This window comes from Schistosoma mansoni, chromosome 1 (assembly GCF_000237925.1).
Source record: "Schistosoma mansoni strain Puerto Rico chromosome 1, complete genome".
In the NCBI taxonomy this organism is placed as follows: domain Eukaryota; kingdom Metazoa; phylum Platyhelminthes; class Trematoda; order Strigeidida; family Schistosomatidae; genus Schistosoma; species Schistosoma mansoni.
The window spans coordinates 30,480,010-30,504,327 of record NC_031495.1 but is presented as its reverse complement, the minus strand read 5'-3'; the positions used below and the strand labels follow the sequence as shown (position 1 = coordinate 30,504,327).

The 24,318-nt window shown below is 38.8% G+C and overlaps 1 protein-coding gene across 1 annotated transcript; it reads right to left on the bottom strand.

Moving 5' to 3' along the window:
* Positions 1–1,167: 1,167 nt before the first annotated feature.
* On the bottom strand, positions 1,168–18,043 carry Smp_126020 (pol-related; the record flags this gene model as incomplete). Its single annotated transcript, XM_018794011.1, has 10 exons — positions 17,809–18,043; positions 17,642–17,769; positions 17,364–17,603; positions 16,169–16,375; positions 16,009–16,135; positions 11,809–11,999; positions 6,381–6,614; positions 4,372–4,575; positions 3,243–3,360; positions 1,168–1,268 (listed from the first exon to the last, which is right to left on the bottom strand). Exons 1-10 carry the CDS (start codon positions 17,969–17,971, stop codon positions 1,168–1,170), a joined length of 1,713 nt encoding a protein of 570 aa, XP_018648466.1. The 5' UTR covers positions 17,972–18,043.
* Between the last annotated feature and the right edge of the window lie 6,275 nt (positions 18,044–24,318).

Genomic DNA, 24,318 nt, shown 5'->3' with positions numbered 1-24,318 from the left:
TAGTCCAGGTGACATTTTCATGATCACTCGATGTATACCAGGAACAACTAATCACACTGAGCAACTTACAAACCGTTCATTTTCCTCAGTATTCATTACTTGTCTGTTCACGAAACATCTGTAACAATTCGACTACCTACACACTGTACAGCAGTGACAAACCTGGTTCACCCATCACAAACTCACCCGAATATTATTCACATTATCACTTGGGTACAAGTGAGTTTGGAAAAGGCTACGAATCCCAATTATTATGCACAGTTTCTCCAAAACTGAAACTTCACATTTCGTTTATATGAAAAGTTCATGTGGGCCGACTCCAGTACTTATAACTCCCAGGAGTTATAAAAGCGCTACTCGATGAAATTCACATCAACGGTTGTTTGCATATTTTATTACTTTAGAAAACACCAATGCTTTAACGCTGTTTACACAAGAATACCAGTAGATTTTGTCAAAATCTTAAACTTAAGAAAATCTATCATGATGACTTAGGGTGTGAATGTTGGGTTATTTTACTAGAAAAGTATACCATCAGGACATACAACTTAATATTCACCAAATGTACCTGAGATTGAAACAATAGCTGAATTATGTTATTTGGAACTCACAGAATCACCACTACCTAGAAAATATTTTGTGATACAACCGAATTTCGTCCAGTCACAATGAGCCTACTTCCACATTATTATTCGAATTAAATAATAAACGATTGTAACAACTGGTCTACATCATTTTCATTCATGTAAATTAATTAACTATATTGCTTCCCCGTAAGGATGCCTTAAGATAATTTATATATAAAAATATTAAATTTAGTCAACCAATGTTTGAGACTGTAAGAAACCAACCCCATTGTAAGACAACTAAGATATCGATTCAATAAAGATGGTTTTATTTTAATGAAAACTTTTTAAAAAAGATAGTACAGGAGATTACAATCATCAAACCACTTAATTGCTTAATATCTGACACTAAGATAACACACCTGGGTAGCTGTATATTGTGAATGACTTGTATTCACAATTAAAGAACAAGTCCTAACAAATAAAAAAAACTGAACATTGAAAATAGATACGATCAAATAAATTAACAAGCCAACAAATGAAATTAGAAAAAAATACTTTCAGATATTTTGGAAAGAATTTCACCAATTAGTTTCTTTCACTATTCTACTTGCCATTCCTTAAAGAAATCATTGCCTTTATCATCGATAACTATGAAAGCAGGGAAATCCACAACTTCAACACGCCAAATGGCCTCCATCCCTGAAACAATATGTATGTATATAATAAATTGAATGAATAGTCAGAATAAAAAATAAAAGAGTGAATGTACCTTTTCAAACGTTAGACGATAATAATAATAATCACTATTAAACAGAAAATATGAAAAAGCGCTACCACATATTATAAATTCTTATAAAAAATTGAAAGATGAACGAATTACTCTACAATCAATAAAATTATTGAGCCTAGTATTTGATTAACCAAGAGTATGAATATTATTGTTCATTCGAAATAAAAGGATTATATGTTATATTGACTGCACAGAAAAATATTTATCGATGAGGTAAATGCCTTAAAATTAAGTGGTTGGCAACAATTTGTGTGACACCTTAGATCATCAATACACAGCTTCGACAATGATTCATGATATAGAAAAATTTGAGAACCATTTACAATAATTATTTGCTTGAAGATTATATTATTCTGATATCAGATATGTGAATTTTTTTTAATATAAGTGAAAACCTATCTAAAATCGGTATATGACTGCTGACAGACCTAATTAACAACAGGAAACATGGTGGCGAATGACTAAAGAGTTGGGTCAGTTCTGATGGGTTAGGACATGACAAATTTTAGCTCGGACACCAAAAGACAGTGCGATATTAGCCAGACTAGATTATTTATGACGCCTATGAAATATACAAATACCTAACACGTCCAATGTACCGAGACACCATAAGGTGTTTTTAAATGTATTGTCAAGGCATAACAGCCGAATGAAGCATATACTAAAAAAAGTAAACATGAAATTTATTTACTGTGTTACAAATGATATTTGGGCAGATACCCGTGTATTACAGAGGATTCTTACAATTTCAACTATGACACTAGAATTATTCATTCTCTTCCCTATTAATGAAAAACAACGAAAATAGTAATGAACATTAATACTTAGAAAAGCAGTTACCATGACTAAAGAAATGGGAATATTGTATTTATTATTATTATTTATTTAAACACATAAATATTGGTAAAAGGAAGCACCAGATACATATGCGCCATACAAATCTCACTCGATTTGCTTGAGGGCTGTGATATTGCCCAGGTGCCCGAACTGAAGCAGGTGGTTTTCTTAGGGGACCACACCCGGAGCCTTTGACCGAAAGATCTGATCCACAAGGCAGTGGAGCATCGTGAGGAGATGCAGTCCCATGGTAGCCGGTGATCAACGATTGATTCATACGCCATTTGTTCCCTCAGGATACTGGAGCCCATGTGCACCATTGGTTTGGAATCAGGGTTTTCCAACTCCCCTAGGTGGACTCGCCTTGTCCACCAACCCGGTTAAAGCGCCGGACATTCGCTTTTCGTCCTCTCAATTTCGTAAACAACACCCCCGCCACGAGAAGGCAGTGAGTAGGACTTCCCTGGCAGAGGCTATATATTCGCTGGCCATGTGAGAGCATTTCGAGAGGGAGAGCGGACTCTCCCTACTCTCGGCCGTATCAGGGCATTTGGGGGCAATGGAAATATTGATGCAATAATCATAAGAAACACAATGGACTAAATTGCACGTATTTTTTTTAAAAATGCGCGACGATTTATTAGAAAATATAGCGACATATGTAATTCTGACTTCAAATGAATTGCAGTTTCCTTGAAAATAAAACAAGTAGCAAGGGTATGACTTGTCTCAACTTACAAAAATTAGGATAATCAAATTTTCTATAAACTTTCTACGGTTTAATATCTAAGAAGAAACCTACGTGGTAAAATCTTTTCAATTAAAGGAACAACAATGACTTAATACGTATATGAAGAGAATGTTGAATAATGTTGACTGTCAGATGATAGACAATTTAAGCTTTATAGACAGCTTAACTGTCAAGATTAGACAGATTTAAAATAAAAATTCTTTTTCCTAAATTATGAATTACAAAGAATTAGTTTTAGTGATGAAAATTCTCAAAATAAAAAAAATAACTTAATTCAATAAGATATCTAACACACCTAGTTCAGGATATTCGAGAACTTCAACTTTTTTTATACAATTCTGAGCAAGGATTGCAGCTGGACCACCAATTGAACCTAGATAAAAGCCTCCATGCTTTTTACATGCATTTGTCACCTGTAATGTCAAAACAAAGATTGAAATTTCCAGTTACAGGTGACATAAAAACACACTTTACAGTGATTGTTGTACAACAAAATATTCAGTAGCCAGTGTTTCCTCAGAGATATAACAATGTTATATTATACATACTACAGTGACATTAATCAAAGAAAAAATATATTAGGATCGACCTCTAACTACAGCTGGTAAAAAAATAGCAGATAAAACAAGTGAGGGTGTAGTGGCATGTTTCGTCCAACATTGAAGTATTTGAGCGGACTATGCTTCTCATCCCACTAGCTAACATAAACTCGGAACTATCATCAACTAACAAGATAGACTTTTCCATTGTACTATAAGTGAGGTTATATGGGTGTTAGTTAAATCCTGCTTGTGCAGTAGACGATCAGTGTTTTCAGAAAGAGTATGTGATCATCAATTAGAAAAGTATTGTACTTGAACTGGGTATAGACAATTAACCAATGAAAAGAGTCAAAAAGGTTATGAATCTTGGAAGTTTTATGAATGCTGATAGTGAGGTAGACAGATGTTACACAACAAAGACTGGAATGTGTAATGATATTCAGGAGCACTTTAACTCTAACTCAATGCTCGCCTGATTGTAAAACATAGTATACTAAACAATACGATACGAGCACTTTTATTCAGAATTGTGTATGGTCAACTTCATCTGTGAAATGAGAAAAAATTTTCAGCTACTCTATCAGTTCCATAACAGTCTACAACGGAAACTGTTCATTAAATACTGCTTTTGGTTATTGTTTTTTAACGATTTGTAAACATATGAGCTGCCAAAAAGTAATAATCAAATCACAATAGACAGTATCAAGTTCATTTTTTATTTAGTGAGTGAAATAAGTGACTATGAAGGCGATCATAATCAAGATTTTATTTCTCGATAACGTTTGGTCCAAACAAATGATAAAACAGTTCTGAATATTTAAAAAAAAACAAGTTTAGTCTTCAGTATTTAACAAGTCCACATGTCAACAAACACAGACTTACAGCTTTTGATCTGTTACCTTTGGCCAGCATAATCATACTTCCTCCGGCCTGTTGGAATTGATCAACATAAGAATCCATGCGACCAGCTGTCGTTGGTCCAAAAGACCCACTAGGATAATTCATAGGTGTTTTAGCTGGACCAGCGTAATATACTGGGTGATTACGTAAATAGTCAGGCATTGGTTGGCCAGAATCAAGACGTTCCTTTACAGTTAATAAAGATTAATTGTTCAGAATTTAATGTAAATGGGATTATGTAAGGAACTTATTAACGTCCACAGTTCTAATTAAAGTGTTTTATCTAATCGCTAGAAAATAATGTGTTAAAATACTGATCGAGTTTGCCTTATGATTATACTGTCCTATTCAGATCAATGTTTAACCTCTGACCATAACTAAATACTAGAGAAACCATTAAGTTATGAATCCATTAAACTTCAAAAGTTGCTTATGCGCAAGAAAATCAGAAATATTCAAACATCAAACCCAAGAACAACTATGAGCATAATGATTGAGTTGACAACTATTAAAGGCAGTAGCAGCCAGAAAATGAAATGGAGTCAAGCCTACTTCTTCATACTAACGATAATATTTTTATTATTTATTTAAACACATAAATATTGGTAAAAGGAAGCACCAGATACATATGCGCCATACAAATCTCATTTGATTTGTGTGAGGGCTATGATACTGCCCAGGTGCCCAGACTGAAGTAGGTGGTTTTCTTAGGGGGTCACATCCGGAGCCTTTGACTTGAAGGTCTAATCCACAAGGCAATGGAGCATCGTAAGAAGATGCAGTCCCATGGCAACCGGTGACCAACAATAGGTTCATACGCCATTTATCCCCTCAGGATACTGGAGCTCATGTGCACCATTGGTTTGGAATCAAGGTTTCCCAACTCCCCTAGATGTACTTTCTGTGTCCATCAACCCGGTTAAAGCGCCGGACATTCGCTTTTCGTCCTCCCAATTTCGTAAACAACAGTAATGCTACGAGAAGGCAGTGAGTAGGACTTCCCTGGCAGAGGCTATTTACACGTGGCTATGTGAGAGCATTTTGAGAGGGAGAGTGGACTCTCCCCACTCTCGGCCGTACCAAGGCGTTTGGGGGCTACTAACGATAAGGAGATAGATAGACAGTTCTAAATGAAGTCTCTCATTAAGAAAGTATTAGTTGTGCTATTGTTTCTTGATCCACAAACACCTGGATCAAAACATTTTTACAAGCTTACCTACCATGAACTCAAAAAGCAAAGACGAAACTAGTTGGTCAACACTTCACACTCCGCCAGGTTCTACTGAATGCAAATTTTGTATATTAACTCAAAAGATGAAAAAAACGATGTCCCAAGAATTACTCGTTATCAAAAACGATTGTTACGTATTACCTTGGCATACAACCAAATTCAGAGTATACCGATAGTAAATCTTCGATCCAGACCCCGACGACCGAGAGGATATAAGGCAAGGCTAGACTATAATTTATGGACGACTTTTGAGCTATACTAAATTGGCCCTAGAAAACTTCGAATTCTTATTAGAATCGAAGTCAGTCAGTCACAACGTAGAGATTAGGGTCAAAATAAGGCTATCAATTAGTGTAAGAAATTAGAACTAGGAGTCGGGAATTAGAATTAAGATTTCAATCATGAACTGACATCACCTACAATCCCAAACTGTTACGTAGCCATATGGATAAATTTCGAGCCGAAATTCATGAGTCACAATCTCAAATCTGAATGATTTCCCTATAAATTACGATCCTCTTCTGACTGATATTTTAGGAAATGATGGATTATTCAACAAGTATCCACAAAAATATCATTTACATGACAAAATTTAACAGTTTCGACAATTTCTGCAGCACTGGCGCAATGCAAATCAAAAAGTGCAAGACAGATCTTGGACTGTTAGTTTTGCCGAAAACACTATGTGAACAGGCATAAATACTGAAACTTCTCAGATGGAAAACTGGTGAATATATAGTGATTTACTTTGAAAACTAACCTTAATCTTTGCATGGGCGATGTCACGAGCAACAACTAAAGTCCCAGTTAGTGATAAACGAGTTTTGATTGGGTACCTAGAAAGTTCAGCTAGAATTTCCTTCATTGGGAGATTCAGATTCACTTTAACAACATCATTTGGAAGTTGATTTAAAGATGGGTCAGGTAAATATTTAGATGGATCAGTCTCTAACTGCTCAAGGAAAACTCCATCGTTAGTTATTCTTCCAAGAATCTAAAAGGGATTAAATACCTGATTACAGCACACAGATTTGTAATGATTCGAACAGCATTTTAAAAAATAACCGTAGTCTGAAAATAAACTAAAGAGGATCCAGTGAAGGAATTTTCATCTGAAACGCAGCTAATCACTAAATGGAGGATTCTCTGGCAAGTTTTCAGGTTGTGGTTAGCAGTGGAGTACAAGGCACACGTTTCGTCCAAGCTCAAACTCAATGGTTGGATATACCTGAAACGTAGAATTGATGTTTACATTGAGAATTGAAACCAGTATCAATCGCTCTAAATGCAAACGCATAATCCACTAGACTAATGAGTCAAGCGAGCCATTCAAGACGCACACACCCCAAGGGACACAGATTAAATGTAGTCCAAAACATCATGAACGAAAAAGTACAGCTCTCAAATAAAAGATTATCCGTTGATTAATCACAATTGATGTACCTTTCTGATAATGGCCTTCGCCCAATACGCAAAGAAGAGCCGACACCACTTTATTTGTGACTGCACAACAATACAAGAAAAAGTGGTGTGAAAACTGATAATCAGTTTTACAAAATAATGAGTTTGGCAAAGTAAACATGTGTCTGTGGACCTTAAGCTGCATCAATAGGAAGTGTTTCCAAAGGTAACTCACTTATAAAGGGAGTCTACACAGGCTTTCCATATAACTAACAATTTACTATTAGTGGACGATATTAGATATCAATAAAGGAATAAGTAAAACAGTCAATATGAACACATAGATTAATCAACTTCAAAATATATTAACAGGGAAGTCCTACTCACTGCCTTCTCGTAGCATTACTGTTGTTTACGAAATTGGGAGGACGAAAAGCGAATGTCCGGCGCTTTAACCGGGTTGATGGACACAGAAAGTACATCTAGGGGAGTTGGGAAACCTTGATTCCAAACCAATGGTGCACATGAGCTCCAGTATCCTGAGGGGATAAATGGCGTATGAACCTATTGTTGGTCACCGGTTGCCATGGGACTGCATCTTCTTACGATGCTCCATTGCCTTGTGGATTAGACCTTCAAGTCAAAGGCTCCGGATGTGACCCCCTAAGAAAACCACCTACTTCAGTCTGGGCACCTGGGCAGTATCATAGCCCTCACACAAATCAAATGAAATGACACAGATTTCTGGACATACTACTCGCATTCCTTTTGCAAATCAAATAACCCACAACCATTTGACAACGTTCACTTTTATTTCTATTTTTGTACTACGTCACTTATCCACCCTCTTAAATTCTCACCTTGCGTATTTTTACTTTTCAACTTATACAACAGCTCGCTTATGGTGAGAATTCTGTTCTATCTAAACGATATCGAGTCATTGACTGGTCGAAAATGGAATGCTACCACTGAATACGAATACTGAAACAGTTTTTCTGACACCACGTGCACCATTCAGACTGGCTTCCTTCAACGTTCGCACGCTAATGCAGATCGGACAACAGATAGGGCTGGCTATGTCTTTAGAAAGTCTTAATATCGACGTTTGTTATCTATCCGAAACTCGTATTCAAGACTCTGGTGAGATACTACAAATTCGCTCTCCATCTGTCACTTAAAAAGTCTTGTTTTACGTGAGTTTATTCGGAGACCCTGTGGCATCTTCGTCTGGTCTTGCTGGAGTTAGTGTCGCACTAAGCGCTAGAGCTGAGACAGCACTAATCGATTGGATCCCCATTAACAGTCGGCTATGTAGTGTTAGATTAAAAAGCTCCATCAAAATGAGAAGAAATCGGCGTGAGAAACGATGTTTTTCGTCATCACCGTCTAAGCCCCGGATGCAATCAAGGATGAATTCTACCACCAATTAACTATTCTTCTCCAGAAAGTGCATTCGACAGATATTGTAGTACTAGCCGGAGATTTCAATGCACAGGTCGGGCGTCTAGGTACAGAAGAGAGTTGTTAAGTTGGTCGATGGGGACTTGTTGGTCGCAGGACAGATAACGGAACCTGTCTACTGCAACTGTGCACATACCACAACCGCTTTCTTGTTATCACTAACTACCGGCACAGTCATCGCAGATGTGCCACCTGGCGTCCTCCATCTGCATCTCAAGCCTGGACTCAAATTGATAATATCGCGATCAGCTACTGCCGGCGTGGTTGTGTACAAGACCGCCGCTCCTTTTGGAGTACCTATCTAGACTCTGATCACGCCCTGGTCTGCGGCAATCTTACCTTGTTTCAGTGGCCAACAAATTCATCGTCATCAACAGATTAATGTCAGTAAATTGGTTGCAGCTTCAGTCGCAACTAAATATCAAACAGAGCTAGGTTCAAGGCTAGCTATCATCCCACTGAAAGACATAGATGAGCATTGGTTGCAACTGCATGACGCCATCAAAATGGCGAGTAAAGCAGCTTGCGGCTTCGCGAAACTTCACGCTTATAAGTATTAGGCTTTTAAAGGCTTTTTACAACTCGTTGAAGCCCGTCAGTCTACTCTGGCTGACCGTGAGTTTGACTATAAACGGAAATCGTTACGCACTGAAATTGGACAGAGCTTGCGTAAGGACCGAGAAGCCTGGTGGTCAGAGCGTGCCAATGAGTTGGAGGTAGCAGCTGCATCTGGTAACTGCTGAGAGCTCTTTTAACTCGTCCGAGCCAATGGCAGCAAGAAGTCTGGTGCGAGCGAAACAATCTGTGAGAATGACGGGATCCCAATCACTAACATACACCGACTTCTTGGACGATGGGCAGAGTTTTTCGAGTGGCAGTTCAACTGGCCTGCTGCTGCGATAACATCGATCAGACTGTCCTGCCCTCTATGGCCGGTGACAACTGATCCACCAAGTGAGGCGGAAGTTCGCAAGGAACTCAGACTCTTAAAGCGATACAAATCACCGGGCCCGGATGACTTACCTCCGACTACTTTTAAAGATGGTGGTGGCTTTCTGGTTAAGGAACTGACAACGTTGTTTACAAAGGCCTGGTAATTAGAGAGTGCTCCAACTTCATGGAGTGAGTCGATAGTTGTCTCTATCTTTAAAAAGGGTTCACGTCGTTCCTGTGACAACTATTGGGAGATAAGTCTACTTTCAATTGCGTCCAAACTACTGACTTCTGGCATACTTCGTAGACAAGAAAGATTGACTCGAGAGGAGCTGGCTGGTCTTTTTTCTGGTCGAGGATGTATTGATTATATCTTCACCCTCCGCCAAATGTTCGGAACACCGTCGTATTTATCACACGCCAACAATCGTAGTGTTTCTTGACATCAGGGTTGCCTTCGATTTGTTGGACAGGATCGTTCTCTGGGATTGTCTATTGAAGAAGGGTGTGTCTGACAAGTTTATTAACATCTTAAAGGTCCTAAATACAAACACCTCAGATAGAGTGAGGGCCTACAACTACCCCTCTCCATTGTTCCATTCAAGCAATGGGGTTAGACAGGGTTGCCCGATCTCACCAATCTCCAACTTTGCTATCCATGACGTTCTGGAAACAGCTCTGATGGATGTAGGTAATGGCGGTATGGATCTGCTGCTTGGAGAAAGACTTCTCGACCATGAGTATGCCGATGATATTGTCTTACTGTGTGACGATACCCAAGCTATGCAGTCCGCACTTAATCAGTCGGCAATTAGTGTCCGTAGGTATGTTATGTATTTTGCACCTTCGAAGTGCAAAGCACTTTTACAAGATTGGCAGGATCCTGATCCCGGACTCACCCTGGGTGGTAAGCAAATAAAGGTAGCTGGGTAGCTGCAGAAGTGCTGGTGGTGGCATGTGATGAGACCAATTCACCTATAGAAAAAGACAGAGTGACTTAAGCCAATCTGGGCCACTTGTGGCGCCTTTGTGATATTAGTCTAGCTGTAGCAGTCAGTGTACGACATGGTGTCGTGGTATGAAAGCTGCAAAGGGCTGGATTCTGTTGGTCCTTCACGCCTCCCTAGCTGGGGTCCGAGAGATGGTGCAACACAGTGGCTAGAGACGTTATCAGATATGGCTCAGAATAGAAGCCAGTGGCGATACTGCTGTAAAAGTGGTTGTAACTTTCTTAGCTGGAAGAATTCTTCTAGTCGTACCTTTCCATTTTCCCCATTATTATTCTTATTGTTACACTTATTTATTTATTTAAACGCATAAATGTTGGTACAAATGGGCACCAGATATATGTGCGTCATACAAATCTCATTTGATTTGTGTGAGGGCTATGATACTGCCCAGGTGCCCAGACTGAAGTAGGTGGTTTTCTTAGGGGGTCACATCCGGAGCCTTTGACTTGAAGGTCTAATCCACAAGGCAATGGAGCATCGTAAGAAGATGCAGTCCCATGGCAACCGGTGACCAACAATAGGTTCATACGCCATTTATCCCCTCAGGATACTGGAGCTCATGTGCACCATTGGTTTGGAATCAAGGTTTCCCAACTCCCCTAGATGTACTTTCTGTGTCCATCAACCCGGTTAAAGCGCCGGACATTCGCTTTTCGTCCTCCCAATTTCGTAAACAACAGTAATGCTACGAGAAGGCAGTGAGTAGAACTTCCCTGGCAGAGGCTATTTACACGTGGCCATGTGAGAGCATTTCGAGAGGGAGAGTGGACTCTCCCAACTCTCGGACGTACCAGGGCATTATTACACTAACATACATTACCCTGTGGTTGTTATTGTTCTTATTCTTTTTTCGTATACGCACCTTACCTTCTTTTTCTCTTCCCATTCTCATTGTTTTGTGTGACGCATATATATCTGGTGCCCTCTTGTACCAATATTTGTGTTTAAATAAATAAGTGAATAAATAAAAGCATTTGGAAACAGTTGAAGATATTATTACGAGGCACTTTTAGCAGTCAAGTTTCTTGCGCTTAGTAGATATGTCCTACAATATGAATTCATATACTTAAATATTTCTAGTTTCTTCATAGGTACTCCTCTCCTTTCTGAGTTGAAGAATCCTGTAAAATTAAACTCAGCGTAACAGAAATCAGGCAGAACTCTAGAACAGAAAGTCAGCTGATAAACAAGATAATGTTCTATATAGTTATATAAATGGAAATACGATTAGATCTTATGTACTCGCACTTCACAAGATTACGGTAATTACGAATAACACTTTAAAGTCCAATCACTTCTCATCGAGTTTTCTTGCTGCTCAATTAGATAGAAAAAGCAACATATCAAAGAGTCTACAAAAACAGTGGTTTCGATATAAAATACCTGCCTATCTGCAGAACAAGAGACGCCAATACCAACGGGACATGATGCTCCATGTCTAGGCAAACGGATTACCCGTACATCATGACAGAAGTATTTTCCCCCGAACTGTGCTCCTATTCCAACTTTCCGAGTTAATTCCAGTATTTTTTCTTCAGCCTCCCGATCACGAAAAGCTCTTCCGTGTTCATTACCTAGATTTAACATGCAATTATCTGTTAATTACTGAACGAAACACGGGATCAGTAAACAGAGTGAAAAACATGTCTTAAAAATAAATTTTCATGTATGCATAAGGGCACCTATTTCACACTAGAATTTATGCTTGAAGGTATGTAATTAGTGAACTTACTTCCATACTTCTCAAGATTTAAAAAGAAGGTCCATTTCTAATAACACTACAAAAATATAAAAATTGTGTCATATTATTTGACAAAAGCTGTAATCCTGCAAAAACAAACACTTCAAATGGTGGCCTCGGTGGCTTAGACGTATTTCATGCGTGTCATCCAGATGGCCTTCACCCGTGCATTATTTGGTTTGATTCTGTGGTAAAATTAAATAAAAATGGGGGCATTGAACAGGTCTAACTAACACTTCAAATTGAAAATGCTGATGGTAGCTCACCATATAAGTTCTGACGTGACTAACCGTACAGGACCTTGAAAAAGTCAATTTATTTCTTCGCTACACCTAGTGACAAGCGGTGTTTCCCGGTGCGGGAGTAGGCTGAGAGAAAGCTAGGGGTGACCAAACCAAAACATAGCATCGGTTCATGAAGTTACTAACAACCGGTAATTCATACTTTTGTTGCCCACACTATGACAGGACACATATTTCTTGTATGTATCACCAATTCCGTTTGTGTTAGGCATGTTTTTACTGCCTTCTTGCAAAAACATACTTAATAAAATGAAAAAAATCAAATAATAATCAAATAAATGAACCAGGAGTGCATGTCAGTAAAAGAAACTACTTAAGCAATAAAATGTTTAGCTGGGTTTAAAAAACGGCTGTTGTAATTCGAACTATACCACTAAGGCGCCCCTTGTTCATCAGGGCAAAATGGATAGTTTTATTACAGTTATCACTTGGAGACTGGATTAAGTTTTTTATGGATATCGAAGTAATACATCGGAATTATGAGTGTCAAATCGGTCAACGGACCTCCTTAGCTAAAACCCTAGAATCTTGTACCTTTGATGTATGTTGTGTCTCCGAAACACGCATACAGGATTCTAGTGTGGTCATTCACTTGACCTCACCTCGCCAAAATGGACAGCCAACGAAATACACCCTCCGTGTATCTGGCGACCCGTTGGCTAGTTCTCGTGAACTCGCAGGTGTAGGCATAGCACTAAGTACAAGGGCAGAACAGGCACTACTAGAATGGATCCCCGTTGACAGTCGCCTGTGTGCTGTCCGGCTAAATGGCTCCGTAAGAACTCGGAAGGATAGGGACATACGTCGTTGCCTTTTCGTCGTTTCTGCCTACTCTCCCACTGACTGCAGCCCTGATGAAGTGAAAGATGACTTTTACAGAAAACTCTCTGAGCTTCTTCAGAAAGCTAAGCGCTCAGACATAGTAGTCGTAGCGGGTGACTTTAAAGCCCAGGTAGGCAGCCTGAATCAAACAGAAAGACATTTAGGTGGGTGTTTTAGTATTCCGGCTCAACGGACCGATAATGGTGATCGTCTGTTGCAACTATGCTCAGACAATAGTTTATTTTTAGCAAACACTAATTTTAAGCATAAGGAGAGATATCGTCTAACATGGCGACCACCTGCACCAAACCAACGATGGACTCAAATAGACCATATTGTCATCAGTCGTTGTTGGAGAGACTCGATAGAAGATTGTCGCTCGTACTGAAATACATGTTTAGACTCTGATCACGCTTTAATACGAGCACGCATTTGTCTATGCCTCAATGGACGCAGGAAAAGTACAGTAAGAAGACCCATTAGGATTGAACTGGAGGACGAGAAAGCCAAATGCGAATTCCAGAAACAACTGAGTTCACATCTAGGCAGTTCTGTAAACAAGACTGACCCAGATGCTGCTTGGAAAGGAACCCTTATCTGCTCTCAACCCAAACGTTTAGAACGATGGGCGGAACACTTTAAGGAGCAGTTTAGCTGGCCTTCAGCTACTGCACAACTACCCACTATTCCCAGAAAACCTGAATGGAACATTGAAGCAGGCCCCCCGACCATACTTGAAGTTCAAAAGGCTATAAGCAATCTGAAATGAGGAAGAGCAGCTGGTCCAGATGGATTGGCTCCAGAGGTCTTTAAATATGGTGGTCCAATTTTAGCGATTAGGTTGACTAATATTCTGGCTAAAATCTGGGAGACGGACGTAATCCAATCTGACTGGTCACAATCACTGATTGTCCCAATATATAAGAAGGGGCCAAAATCATCCTGTGATAACCATAGAGGGATTAGTCTGACTAACATAGCATCTAAAATACTAGCCTCAATAATCATCGGGCGCCTAACGAAGACTCGTGAACTGCAAACACAAGAAAATCAGGCTGGCTTCAGACCTGGTCGTGGCTGTATCAACCACATATTCACCATTCGTCAAGTTTTAGAGCACAGACATGCTTATCGGCGTCCGACAATGATAGTTTTTCTTGACTTGAAAGCAGCATTTGACTCTGTAGACCGAGAGGTTCTGTGGCAGTGTCTGTCATTAAAAGGTGTACCTGAGTACATAAACCTTGTGAAGGCTCTTTACTCGAACACTACCAGTCGAGTGAGAGCTTATGACGAACTGTTATATGATTTTACAACCTCAAGTGGTGTCCGTCAAGGCTGTCCACTATCCCCATTTTTGTTTAACTTCATTATAGACCTGTCGCTGGAAATAACACTCTCGTCGACTGAATTTTCAGGAATCGATCTTCTACCAGGAGGTTCACTTATCAACTTAGAATACGCAGATGACATAGTCCTGTTTGGTGAAGACGCTGGCAAAATGCAGAGTCTTTTGTTAGAACTGAGTAATAATGCCAGGATGTTTGGGATGTGTTTCTCCCCATCCAAATGTAAATTGTTACTCCAGGACTGGCCTGCGTCAACACCTGAGCTAAGGATAGGGAGCGAAGTAGTCGAACGCGTCGACAACTTCACTTATCTTGGAAGTCTGATCAGCCCTAATGGGTTGGTGTCTGACGAAATCTCTACACGTATTCAAAAATCTCGTTTGGCTTTTGCCAACTTACGTCACCTATGGCGAAGACGAGATATCCATCTATCAATTAAGGGATGAGTATACTGTGCAGCAGTTCACTCTGTTCTACTTTACGGCTGTGAAACATGGTCATTAAGAGTAGAAGATACTCGCAAGTTACTAGTATTCGACCACATATGACTGAAATATTGCTCGTATCTGCTGGGATCACCGGGTAAGTAATAGTGTGGTTCGACGCAGGGTATTAGGGAATGATGGTAAATCAGTTGATGAGGTGATGAATCTTCATCGACTGAGATGGTTGGGCCACTTGTTACGTATGCCTGAACACCGATTACCACGACGCACAATGTTGACAAGTGTAGGGGATGGTTGGAAGAGAGTTAGGGGCGGCCAAACCAAAACATGGCATCAGTGCTTGAAGTCACTAACTTCTAGTCTGAGCCATGTTGATAGATGCAGACTACCTGGTTGGGGTCCGCGTGACTATCGTAACCAATGGTTGGAGACTCTGGGTGACAGAATCGATCACAATGGCGTAGGTGTATACACTCTTTATCTTCCCTTAAACCTTAAGATTAAAATTGCTTCATAACTTTCTTCCTATACTATATCCTTATATACAACCTATCTTTTATATACTACCACCACTAAATTAATTACTTCTATGAATCCGGTGTTCATCTTGTTGTGCTAACGAGGTATGGCAACTTGGACCGATGCATATATGTGCCTGGTCCTACGTTGTAGCTGACTGACTGATTATGAGTGTTTTGTACATTAGTAACAGCAGGATTGCTTCATGCTACACAAAAATGTCACTTTTGTCCCAATTAATATTCATTTGCTTTAACCATCTTTCTAACCAAAGTACTGGTCTGATAAAATGGCAAGTTAGTGTATACGGTTAAGGTTCTGTTTACCAACATAATCAAGGTACCGCTTTCAAAGATGAGAAGTTGGGGAACTGTGATCTGATCGGCAAAAAACCACAAACTGACCTGTTGACGGAAGATGGTCCAAGTATTTGCATGATGCAAGCTTTACAGTTTTTAGAGTAAATTCAGCTGAGGTCCCACCAATAACAACCGCCAAATGATACGGCGGACAAGCGGCAGTTCCCAACGTCTGCAAAATGATTTAACAAAACTGTCAACTTACTTTAATTTTCTCATTGACAAATGAATATAAACTACTAGGATTGAGAAGAGCCTTTGTCTGTTGATACAAGAAAGTTTTATTGGCAGACCCTCCACCCTTCGCGACAAATAAAAAATTGTATTCGCTGCCACTTGTCGAATATATTTCAATTTGTGCTGGTAGATTAGTGCAAGTGTTTTTTTCTGTAAATAGATCCAGTGGAGCGACCTAATGGAAGAGCAATAACGTCTTAGAAAAAAAGAACTGTGCAAGATAATAAAACACAAAACTAACAATACATATTCAGTGATGAAACAAATAGAACGCAACCTCTTTTAAAATGAAATCACCGAAAATGACGAACTCGACTGACTAGTAGAAATTTGTATGTTTGTGTACCGATGAACCACGACAGTAGATATGCTCTGCTCCGAAGAAAAACACAGAATTGAAAGACAAGTGACATAGGACTAAACTCAGGGAAACCAAATGTTTAGTGTATTTTGAAGTTTTAACCGAAAGTGAGCTACCTGCACTGAAACCCTTTTACAATCGAAAAAGTGAACACAATAAGAACTGATCATTTCTGGTTAAATTATGAATACGTTTAAGTCAACGAGGTTCAGATTGTAAGAGTAGATGACTTTCAGAACTAGTCTCGACTCTTAATCCCTAACTATCTACAACCATAAGTATTTAGAAGTATTGAGAACTTGTCACCATACAAATGGTAAGACATGATAAGAGTAATTGCCTTCGATAGAGGGTCATATTGTAATTCCTTTTTTAAAGCTTTGCCTTAAGGAGGTTGGCAGTCAATCAATGGTTTTGTAAGTCCAATGAACTTATCTAGGTTACCGACTTTCGATGAGGTTGTCTAAAGGAAACACCTTTGTACAGTCAGTAGCACGACTCCGCCCTCTGACCTCGAGGTTGCTGGTTTTAGTTTTACTGCTCTTCAAACGACCTACCTGGCATGGTAGGACCTTGAGAAACAAATATTCCAGCCAGTATAGCCCGAATGGTCTATCATGATGGACAAGCCCGACCACCACGTCAAGGTAGCAGCGACGGTCGTGATGAATAAAAGTATATTTCAATGATGCGAATTAGGATTCCCATACTTTTGTCTACATTTACCCAGATAATTCTAGACCCTTGATAACAAAGCGTTTCACAATAGTTTGTAAATGCAAGCATGCGAGAACTTACATACTTGTGAGTAACGAAGATACTTAGAAGTGTATGTATTATATATACCACGTGAAATAGATTCTGCATCATTCCCATCTGTCCAGACGAACTGACCCTTTTTTCCCATACATACAGCCGTGCCAGTATCCTGACAACCAGGGAGCACCATTCCGCATGCGACATTGGCATTCTTCAGAAGTTCAAGTGCGACAAACTTATCGTTGTTAGATGCCTCAGGATCCTTGAGGATATTTGAAAGAGACTAAGATATACTGTGACCGTTTTTAAAGATAAACAAACTTGCAGGTGAGCGGGTCTTAGCAGATGAGCAACGTCTATCATGGCTTGTTCAGACAACAACGTCAGTGCCATCGAATCAACTTTCAAAAGCCGTATATTGTCAAACTCTCTAAGAGAAACCAGGTCTCCTATAGGTGCACTAAGTAGTTAAAAGTACTCCTACGAACCCGTTAGCTTCCGAAAAGGTGTCTCTGCATATGGTGGTTTCTCCAACTGCAATATATCTTGGTAAAAGAACGGTTTTACTGCTTGCGATGCTGCATTCCTCCTCAAAAGTCGATAGACGTTGCGGCTACATATACCTTGAGCTGACATTAATTTAACATTCATTGTAAAGTCCACTTAGGGAAAGATAAATCTAACTTTAATTTCAATTTTTATAATAGATACAGACGACCTTGTCTCCCCGTATGTGGCGCAAAATCAGGGAACAACAAACCCCAGGTATTGAACCCTGTATCCATTCAGATAGCTCAAGTAGTTATGGATAGAATGTAAAACTCTTGTACCTACCGAGTTTCCTTATACAGTAGAAAGGAATCATCGATGTTTTCAAACAGTAATATATGGTATGGAAGCCTGCTTGAACATCTGGGCTACCTGTTCTATATATTTCAACAAGCTACCAAATTTTGTGCGTTTCTGAAAAGTTTCCAACTCTAAGGATATAGCAAGAGAGTGTATCACAAGTTAGCTTCTTGACATCATTATTTGCTGGGATCAGTCTAGTCTTATGGATTTTGTAATCCTGTACGTGATGATAAACGAATCCACCTCATCCGTTCTACTGAACACACTCTAGCTGATAGTCCTCAATTACTCATCTGCACCAGATCAATAAAGAGTAGGCCATGCTACACATTCCTTGCGGCTATTAGCCAGCTTAGATCGAATACTTATTAATATATAAACAACCTTTCATATGTAACTCTAAACTCCTTCATTCCCGACTAACGATTCGACTGGGTTAGTATCTTTTGATTAAAAAGGTCTACCAACAAGAGCGTTGTCAAACTCCATTTTTAGGTTTACGATTTTACTTCTGCAAAACTCATACGGAGTTCATCACACAAATGCTCAAATATGAAAAGCAAAACTTTCAAACAGTCTTCTCAACATTCAGTGCATTCGGCTATTTCAACCCTGCTGTTTATTATTCGCTTAAGACTCATGTAACGATTCACAACAGCAGACACATGTCTTCCTTAGCAATGAATTCTTCAGGAAAAATCAAATACACGTCTACTGCAATTATGCGTATTCACCATCAGGTTACGTTTGTGTATTTCTCCGAAAAGGAAATGCTATGCATGTTAAGACGTTTTCTTTTTGTTTCTATCCAAATATAAAAACCGGATAAACAATCTCTAGAAGACTTCTCATAGATTTCACCTACAAGAGAATCACCTAGGTCTCCTGGCACCGTTAAACCTTACTGTTAGAATATTTTCCAGACTTCAGTGCTTTTTCAGTGAACCTGTAAGACTTAACGCAGCTCAGATCATCTTCACCATAAATGTAAATAAGTTAATAACGCTTAAAAATTATCATTCCCCGCTGTCTTAATGTCTGCCTTTTGCATGAAAAGCTTCAACATTAGGTTGATTTAGGGAGAAAACAACTTACTATGGCAGTCTCTTCAAGACTGGTTTTCAAAGAACTGCATCTGATACTTGCTAATTAATTCTATGTATCGCCCTAGGAAATCCATTTCAAAAGTTAAACAATGTAGGACATCGCCCTACCAGAAAGAAGCGACAATAATATAAGCGTTCTAACACCCCAGTGATAAATAAGTCACTCACAGTAAGGATGAAATGGAATGTCGAATTACAAATGAAGACAGACGAAAATGGGATTTTTTATGACAGACTAATAATAAATAGGGTGGAGCTCCTTATCGTGCCAGATAATTGAAATAACGTTATTGCCTTCCCCATATTTCATTTGACGAAACTACAGAAGTATTAATTTGACTCTGGAGGTATTGAGAAACTATCTACTCTGATGATCTGCTTGTAACATCAGCTACATTGGATACATACACAAATTCTCAAGAAAGGAAAACATGGTATTATTATGTATAATAGTCACTGACAAGATGGTTGAACTTCAATGATCATAATAAAATGTCGTTCATTACTGTCTTGTTTTCGGTGCCTATGTAACCAACATATGTTCATGAATTTGTAACAGCTTAAGTTAGCCGAGGACGTTGAAGTATTTGTTCACTTCCTTATTAGGTGTAGACATCGTAGTTCCCATTATTTTATGACAAATTCAAAAGGTTTGCTCCCCACTTCTTCGCTTCCTTGATAATCAATCTACCATAGCCAGCTTAAAGCTATTTAATATCTGTTGAAACAGAGGTAAGTATAAATTCAATTAAACAAACTGCCTTAAAATGGGGGGGCTATCATCAATCTCTTACCTTAATCTATGCAACTACTAGATCACTAAAGGTCAACTTTATTACGAGTCTTTGTAAAACACCCCTGGTACAAAAATGGTATAAGCTGACAATAAACCTTGACTCGTTATATTTAATTATCAAGGCAGTCGTGACAGTAAACTCACACAGGATAAGTTTATAAAAGTGCTACATATGGGGCTACACAAGACTACATCAGGAAAGTGACGATTAAATGTATCAGTCCGATATATTTTGTTTCCTTGAACTCAGTTATTTGACAAGTTACTTTTCCTTAGTCATACTGCCATTACATATACCTTAGCTGATATTGAAATATAGTCAGTATAGTGAGGTACATAATTCTCCATAAGGAGCAAGTTTGTAAGTCTTCAGTATTAATGTTGAGCTCATTAGTGTTTGTGAAGTTAGCTCTAACCGAAGACATCCCTTCAAACACCCACTCCAACTTATGTTTAGGTACACTGTACTGCGCACTCGTTATGGAAAATAATCGTTCTAGACTGACCGTTATCCAAGTACATCTTTGTTATGCCGAGTGAGTGCGTACGTGCCCTGTTGATGCATGAGTGATAAAAGCAGTGAACTTATCGATCGTATTAATGATAGATAAAAGCCGTATGAGCAGTCCTGAGTATTTGTCAGTCCTGCATTCTGCCTAACCCAGCCAGTTAAGTTCAGAACAGCCTCTGCAGTATTATTCATTGTTCTCAAACATACTGAGTTTACATACCATTCAAACTGACCACATTGTACCACAAAATAGAAAATACCCAAACAACCAATAAAGGGGAAATAAAGGCGAAAAAGGGGAAATAGAGCGGACGAAAGCGTAAATAAAGGGGAAATGTCAATTTTCCGCCTGCACGTCGGTTGTTTAGGGGAAATGTCAATTTTCCCTCTTCCGTCGTGTATTTGAGGGAAATTTATAGACAATTAAGCGTAACGTACAGTATTTGAATAAACCGCGATCTGTACTTGCATTTTCCCTAGTGTCTCCAAACTAAAGCATGGTTAAATTAAATTTGTGAATATTATCACCATAACACATGCAATAAAATACGGACACAGGCATTTTTATTTGATTCATACATACTTGCTTTTTTGCTTGTTTAGCTAAAAAGTTCCGACATTCTTGGTCGTGATCACAAATAACTTACGTGATGCAAGTGAGTGACGTGCCCTCTGTTTTTTAAGTTCTTCATAACTGTTTACCTTGTTAGTCCTCTACCATGAGTTCAAGCAAAGTCAGTGAGAGAGCTCGTGGACGTAGGGCAACTATTAACTTGCCAAAAGTCCTTGGCTATCATAGATCTACCTATAACAGAAGGTGGAATAAATCACGGACAGTTTTCCTAATGCAACATAACTGCTTTCGTTTTGTAACTTTGTTAATAAAAGCACGACTACAGGCAATTTATGTAGAAATGAAGGCAGTTAACAGAGAAATTAATTGTCATGAGATTCCTTCAACTGTAATTCCTTCCACAAGCTGTACCAATGAAAGGCTTCTGGATGATAATGGTACGTGTATGAAGTTCATACGCTAATAAATTTCTTATAGGATGTTATAACGTCGATTCGTGCTCTCACAAGGCTGTAAATCGTAAAGAGCAGATCGACAAGATATTGGTGAATTTAGTGACAACAACCTCTCTGAGTACCGGAGATGCCGATCGGATACTAAATGATCTTCGAGTTCTTCTTCTACGCTTACCGACCAGCATTAGAAGTCTCCTGAGGACGTGCACAAGTGTACAACCAAAGTTCATCAGCAGTGGGATCTAATACCATCTCGGATTGAAGACCAACCTGCTAAGATATGTTGAACTTTGTTTGTGTAACTGTGATTTTGACACTTTATAATTGTATATTATTATAGATGAGCTTTCTATGTCAAGGAGATCCAGTCAACATTTGTGGCCTGTATTAGGACGGATCATTGCCCCTAGATTTTGGGATATGTTCGTGATAGGGATCTACGGAGGGAACACCAAGCCGGCAGAATTCAACGAGATTATGACGATTGATGCTCTAGCATCGGCAAACTACTGAAAACGTACAACAATATGCTTTTTGTTTTCAATGAAAATTTTTTAACATATACCATATTTTATGTATATTACACTTTTCGTGTGCAGTGTTGTGGGAATGAAGACGAACGCATGAGATGTTTGGGGTAATGACAAGAGCTATTTACAAGTGGGTGCAAAATTACATCATTGTGTATATAGGCAAAAAGTAGACGATTGGGTGGATATTTAGGAGAAAAGTAGACAATTTGGCGACATTTGAAACACAGGGCGACATAAAGAAGAAGTTTCGCTTTAATTCCCCTTTGTTTGCCTTTATCTCCCCTTTATTGGTTTTTCGGATAATATTTGTACAAGATTCAGCCAAGTGTAACAGTGAATAGGGGGAACAGTAATCAATAAACTATGAATAACTCAGGAATGGTAAATCGTACAATAATAGTCCATGGGTCAAAATGAAGCTTATAATCAATGGAACATTAATATGAATACTTAAGTTACTTGACAATTATACAATAGGAAGTACACATATCATATTGGTTCATAAATAGTCCTTAAAGTTACCATCCATAAATCGCTTTGGGATATAGCAATCTTCGAACCTTTTCATTATTCAATTATAGTTCAACTGGTCTTACGGATTCTCGCAATAGACGTTTTGGGTCACAGTTTTTTCAGGCACTGTATTGTACTGGCCTGCTTTTATGACGAGAAAGCGATTGGTATAATGGAAACAGTTATTATTATGACCAATTGTACCAGTGATTGCTTTAGTGTACCTGTTTTTCCAAGTGTACAAAACAAATACGTTTTTCCGTTGCCTTGAATATTTTCAGTGAATTAAATTATGTATTTCAATTTGTGGTCCACTTGCGTTGAAATGAGATGATGTGACCACTTCACTCATGTGATCTCAAGTTAAAGTAACACTATATAGTGATTTATCGACTTTTCTCTCTCTATCTTGATGACCAGACCTTCCTGCATCTTTTGTACCCGTTGAGAACAAACAAAAACTTATCGGAAATAGAAACCAGTTGTGGGTGCTATTATAATCTTCTAGTGTCCCTATATCAAGGAAGTTTGCTACTACTTAAGAAAATCATTGCGAAGCCTAAAACTTTTTGTTCCATCTATCTTATTGTTCTTTTCGACGTGCCTGTCGTTTCGTAGCTATTTTTCTTGAAAATTGATCACCCGTCAGTTCTCTTCTTTTGACATAGAGAAATACAGAGTGGATCTTATGTCACAGCTGTTCTCAGTACCCACTGTCAAGTGAATGTAGATCAACGAAATTTTCATGTCTTTATATAAAAGGATAGGGGATACCAATTGAATCTAGCGAATCCTCAATTCGGTTTAATACCATTATTGAAAACGTTTGTGGTCTTGGTTTTTTGTAGTTATCACAATTGCTGAGATCTCCTTTCCTTGGTGAGATATTTTTCTTTTCAATCCATCAGTGCCACTTGTTCTACATCTCAAACCTCCCTGAATAGAACGTGAGACAAATTTGCACTTACTTCTACGTTTGACTTCAGGGCTGTCTGATCCTGCAGTCTTTTCAACCTTGAGTTATTTAATAACGTTGCTGATTTCTCCGGTTGCCAGTGAAGTAGCACATGTAGGAAGGTCTGTCGGTGCTGCTTCGTTCTCGGGTGAGTTCAGTAAGGCTTTTTTTTTATCTAGGAGTCCTTCAAAATATCCCACTAACTTGTAGAAGATTTACCACCTTTTTCCTTAACTAGCCTGTTTTGCGCCTCAGCTCTGCTGGTTTCTTCGTTGCATCATATAGTTATGTTGTATTGAACGAAGACTCAAGCATGGCAAACCAACAATTTGTGATACGCAGGATCACAGTGCCTTTGTAAAATATGAAAACCATACTTTAGATACATCTTTTGCACATCATTAATGAGTTGTTCTTTACATAATCCATCATTTTAATTCCCTTCTTATTCCAATATTTCCCTGTTTTTACTCCTCCTCTGATTAATTTAGTCTTCTTCTGGTCCTCAATCCACTTGCAACTCCTCCTACACACTACTTATGTCTGTCTGTATAAGTAGCGCACACCAGTCTCATATTCTTTTTCCCCGCATCTATTTCAGCTATCATCGCTTGGTCCTCCACATATGTCTGGTTCTCAGCTTTCATGCTCCTTTCTGGTTATTTTTCGATCTAGTTTCCCCATCGTTTCGCAGATCTTGGAA